The sequence below is a fragment of the Labeo rohita genome, unplaced genomic scaffold (assembly GCF_022985175.1).
Source record: "Labeo rohita strain BAU-BD-2019 unplaced genomic scaffold, IGBB_LRoh.1.0 scaffold_2021, whole genome shotgun sequence".
NCBI lineage: Eukaryota > Metazoa > Chordata > Actinopteri > Cypriniformes > Cyprinidae > Labeo > Labeo rohita.
Window position 1 is genome coordinate 1 of NW_026128244.1, and position 5,133 is coordinate 5,133.

The 5,133-nt window shown below is 43.9% G+C and overlaps 1 protein-coding gene across 5 annotated transcripts in view; it reads left to right on the plus strand.

Moving 5' to 3' along the window:
- Positions 1 to 2,847: 2,847 nt before the first annotated feature.
- The window catches only part of LOC127159242 (integrin alpha-X-like), a 4,829-nt gene continuing 2,543 nt past the window's right edge, over positions 2,848 to 5,133 (plus strand). The window contains exons 1-8 of one of the 5 annotated variants that reach the window (XM_051102130.1): positions 2,848 to 3,022; positions 3,381 to 3,479; positions 3,560 to 3,639; positions 3,754 to 3,840; positions 4,358 to 4,436; positions 4,553 to 4,648; positions 4,735 to 4,815; positions 4,933 to 5,043. In XM_051102130.1, the coding sequence (XP_050958087.1) occupies positions 2,906 to 3,022; positions 3,381 to 3,479; positions 3,560 to 3,639; positions 3,754 to 3,840; positions 4,358 to 4,436; positions 4,553 to 4,648; positions 4,735 to 4,815; positions 4,933 to 5,043 (750 nt within the window). In that variant the 5' untranslated portion in view covers positions 2,848 to 2,905. The remainder of the gene's footprint in view (positions 3,023 to 3,380; positions 3,480 to 3,559; positions 3,640 to 3,753; positions 3,841 to 4,357; positions 4,437 to 4,552; positions 4,649 to 4,734; positions 4,816 to 4,932; positions 5,044 to 5,133) is intronic. The other 4 variants (XM_051102131.1, XM_051102128.1, XM_051102129.1 and 1 more) reach the window with 4 other exon arrangements.

Sequence of the window (5,133 nt, forward strand, 5' to 3'; positions counted from 1 at the left end):
ACCTGTTTGCCATTGTCTGGCCCTCACCTGTTTCATGACCACGTCTCTGAATAAAGCTTGCAAATGGATACGCTCGTCTCTCGCCTTCACTCCTTAACAGTTTAGTTATTCTGCATTATATTAAAGAACAGCGCAAATTTTGCAAATAATAACATTACTTGTGCTTTACTTGTACAAAACCAAAGACAGTATTCCAGGGTAAGAAGCAACATAACAGTGTGCTCTATACACTAACAACACCAGACTATAAACTGAGGGAATTAAAGGTCTTAAACACAGCAGGAAACAAACTCAGTACAAAACGTTTGCTCTAACTAGTAACAATGAATACCCATGACAACTGAAGCTAAATGGAAACATAGGAACAACGAAACAGGAAACAAAGGAAACAAACCAGAAGTCAAACAACAGAACGTGACAGCACAAAAACACCTGTGTTATCTTGCAAAAGTATTGTGCTCCACCAAGAAATAGCAGTTTTCCAAGAGTTTTGCAAGAGAATGCAAAAGCATTCATTCTTGCTATTATGATAATAATAATTATTATTATTTTACATTTAGTGTTCCTTTAGGGGCTTCATACAACTATGTCAAATTATGGAATCAACCTTGTTTCTGTCACGCTTAGACGAAGCACACGAACAACGACGTAAATAAACGAAAGGTATTTAATAAATCCAACAGGGAACACAGGAGACACTGGAAACCAGGGTAGTAACATTAATGTCCGACAAGGCAAGAGGGGAAAACACACGCTATATATACACAGACTGATTACAACCACAGGTGCAGACAATAAGGGAAATACCAAAACACACAAAGCTGTAGGGGGAATTAACAGGAGAAACCAACTAAACAGTCCAGGGGTGTGACATTACCTCCCCCTCCCGGAAGGCGCGTCCTCGCGCCGACAAACAGGAAAACAAAATGTACAGTCCTAGGAGGGGGCTTCGGCGGAGGACGGACTCCCGGGAGGAGGGCAATAGATGGAGTCCAGGGTGGTGACGGAATAGTCCAAGGAGGTGATGATGGAGGGAGGAGCCAAGGAGGAGACAGGAGAGGGCTGGAGCAGGAGGAGCCAGGTGAGACCCAGACCGCAGCCATGATGGAACCTCACGGTGGAGCCGATGGAGGGAGGAGCCATGGTGGAGGAAGGGCTGACGACACCATGGGGCCGACCGACGGAGGCGGAGCAGGTGGTGGTAGAGCCCGAGGCGGAGACGGAGAGCCGATGATCCTGGGCGACACCGAGGATCCGGAGGGCCCAGGCGGAGCCCAAGGCTCTGGCGACCGAGGCGGAGGCGGAGATCCGGAGGTCCGCGGCGGAGCCGGAGCGACAGAGGACCGAGGCTGTGCCCGCGGGAGGGAGGAGGTCCACAGAGCCGGAGGGACGGAGCGACGAGGCGCAGCCGGAGGAGTGGAGTCCAGAGGTGAAGGTGGGGCGACGACTGACCAGGGCGGAGCCGGAGGGACGATGGAGCCTGGTGGAGCTGGTGGGCCGACGGGCGACGGTGGAGACGAGGGAGCTGAGAGACGGGGTGGAGCCGCAGGGTCGGAGGGCCGAGGTGGAGTCCAGGACTCAGAGGCTGGAGGCGAAGATGAGGGATCCTCCAGCCACACTGATGGAGACTGGCAGACCTGCGGCGAACCCCCCGCACAGATGGTGGGCTGAGGGTGAGCAGATGGGCTGCCAGGAGACAGCAGTGGTGGGACAGAGGCAGCAGAAACAATAGACAGAGGGAGGGTGGGTGGGAAATCCAGGCAGTCAGGTAATTTAGATGGTGGAAGGAGAATGGGCATATCTTCATATACATCTTCAGAGAAATTATTCAAATTTAGTTCCAGAAAATTTAGTCCCAGATCCAGGCGTTGCTCACTCTCAGCGGTGGTGCAGTGGGCGGTGCTGTCCTCAGCACCTCACGCCCATCAGGAACGTCCACCGTCGCAGGCTCTGTGGCCGGCTCTCGCACCTGGTCAGACGCAATTCCTCCCAGATCGCTCGCTCTGTCGCTCCGATGGGCGATGGCTCTTGGGTCGCGCTGGTAGCGCGGGGTCCGTCTGCGGTGGGGCTCGGGCTCGGGCTCGGGCTCGTGCTCCGCGTGTCAGGGTGGTGATAGGCTGGGTTCCGGGTCGTGCTGCGAGACGTCTGCCAGGTGTGGCTGGATGGGGTCGTAATCTTCCTCCGCTTCGTCCAGATAGAGTTCTGAACCCCAAGTACTCAATAAGATGTTAATATATTGCGTTAGGGTCCAGCATGGTTCACCTTTGGGCATGACGAAGCGGAGGTCATCATATCCAGTCCACACCAAAATCCCTCCATAAGGCAGACGTCATCGCAGCTAGCAAGATGGCAAATGCTAATAAACTCCTCCACGTAGTCCTCAAGATCCCGGCCATCCTGGAAGATAAAGATGGTTTTCCCTCCCAGAATGGCATCTCCCCTCCTTGGGGAAACGTTGATGGAAGCGAGTTTCATAGTAACTGGTGAAAACACGACGGAAACAAAAAGACTGAAAAAACACGACAAACAAAACGGGGAGGAAAACGCAAAAAAAAACTGTATCGGTCGGACGTTCTGTCACGCTTAGACGAAGCACACGAACAACGACGTAAATAAACGAAAGGTATTTAATAAATCCAACAGGGAACACAGGAGACACTGGAAACCAGGGTAGTAACATTAACGTCCGACAAGGCAAGAGGGGAAAACACACGCTATATATACACAGACTGATTACAACTACAGGTGCAGACAATAAGGGAAATACCAAAACACACAAAGCTGTAGGGGGAATTGACAGGAGAAACCAACTAAACAGTCCAGGGGTGTGACAGTTTCATTCCAAGTGAATTTTTTTTCTCTTTTGTTTCTGTGATCCAGATCTACAAATATAGAGGTTGGCATCATGCAGGAGATCAATGTGACAGTGTTTGTAGAGAACAGAGGAGAAAACTCATACAACACACGCTTCACCCTCAGCTACCCCTTTGGACTTTCCTACAGGAGAATCATATCTAAACAGGTAAAAAAGACACCAATGAACTATTTGAACGTCCACACCATTTCACAATGACGTTTTGTTTATTATAAGTGCACACTGTAGTTTTGTTGTCTGCTGATCTTTAAAGTAGGATGGATTCTGATTGGCTATCAATGTTTTTATCATTCATCAGCTGGAGAAAAAAAATCATTCTGAAATTGATTCCAATGATATTGTTCCTCTGTGTTGTTACTGTTATTGTTTTGGTGTGGACTTATTCTCACAATTATCATAGGGTTATAGTATATCATGATAGTTATCATCCTTGGTTTGAATAGCAATTGAAATGACAATAATTGTTACTGAATGAATGTTTATGCATAATTTTCTGTTTGAGCAGGGCAGAGTGGAGTGTGTATCTCTTGACAGTGAGCAAAAAGGTTCATTTGGAGAGACCACCTGCCACATCAGCAAACCCATCCTCAAGGGAAACTCTCAGGTGAGGTCACTTTTAAAACTGTCCTGTGCATTTTTTTTTTTCTTTTTACCACTCCTCATTTTCTTTGCATCCACTTCTAGGCTGTGTTTCATATTACATACAGCATTAACAAAGAAAGCACCTTCGATCAAAACGTCACATTTACTGCCAGAATCAACAGGTATGACCCATTTGGTAGATATCACCTTCATCTGCATCATTCAGTAGCTGTTCACATATGAGAAACTGATCAGTGGAAATACTACTACTAAACAAAACCCTCCATCACTTACAGTGGGAATGACCGACACTCTCAAACCAGTGAATTATTCAGAGAGAAAAGCATTGGTGTAAAATATGCCATCTATATTGCCTTAATAAGGTTAGTGCTCTGGTCCTCTATAACAGACTTTCTCAGCTAGATTTGTTTCAGCACCCAGATTTTGCAAAGGATGGAATTTAATGTTTAATTTAGTCAGGGTTATATTTTGTTTGACATGAAATGTAAAAATAAATGTTGTACAGTATTACTCTGTAGTTAACAAGATAATTGTCCAAGCTAAATATTCTTTAAACTGATAAATCTCATTAGACAACTTGTGGAATTAATGTAAAAGAAATCCAAAATTTATTTAGCATTTTTGGACAATTATTTTATAAAGAGGCATTTACAGAAATAATTTGCAGTTCTGTGATCTGCATGGTTTACCAAATAAATGCAGCCTTAAGGAACGTGTTTTCAATAACAAACAAACAAAAATAAATAAATAAAAAATAATAATAATAAAAAAAAAAAAAATAAAAGAGAGAGAGAGAAAACTTAAGGATTCCAAACTTTTGAACAGTACACACACAAAATATTAAATAACTGACACATTTTCTCTTTTATTTTAACTAAGACATGAAGATTCAACTCTCCACATTAATTTTACTGCGCAGAAAAATGATATTGATAAACCAGTCAAACAGATACTAAAGGTACTGAAATGAAATTCACACACTTTCATCAACACAAACTTGAATTAAATAAACATTATCTCATCCAAAACTAGAGTTCAGTGTCTCTTCATGGCAAAAAAAATGGTCTCTTTCAGGTTGAAAATGACTTTAGAGAGCTAAGTTTCAAAGTTTTCATCAGAGTACCAGTGATGTTGGGAGATAAATCAATCTGGACTAATAAAAACATAGAGGTAAGCATGATTGTGTTAGAAAAAGGCCATACTGATTCACATTCATTAAAATGAAAACAACCAGACACTAATGTATGTGCTTTTAGATTCCAGACTGTGTGAAACAGAGGGATTTGCAGCCTGTCATAACTGATTTTGTCAAAGTAATTAAAAAGGATCATGTGGTGGTGAGTGATTTAGTTTCATTTCCTAATCAAACATAAACAAGTCCATAAAATATAATGTTTTATCGTCTCTGTGCATTGACCCCACTGACCGTCTCTCTGGATGTGTATGTGTGTCAGAACTGCTCTGTGGCGGCGTGTGCCGAGTTCAGCTGTGACAACACTCTCATAAAGAATGAAAGGAAATTTTATAATATAACTGGCAATGTGAGCTCTGGATGGATTGAGCAGGTTTATAACTTTTAACGCAAATTTCACGAAACAGACCATATATTCATATTTTCTGTCATCATTTCTTCATTTTTAAATGTCATGATCTGT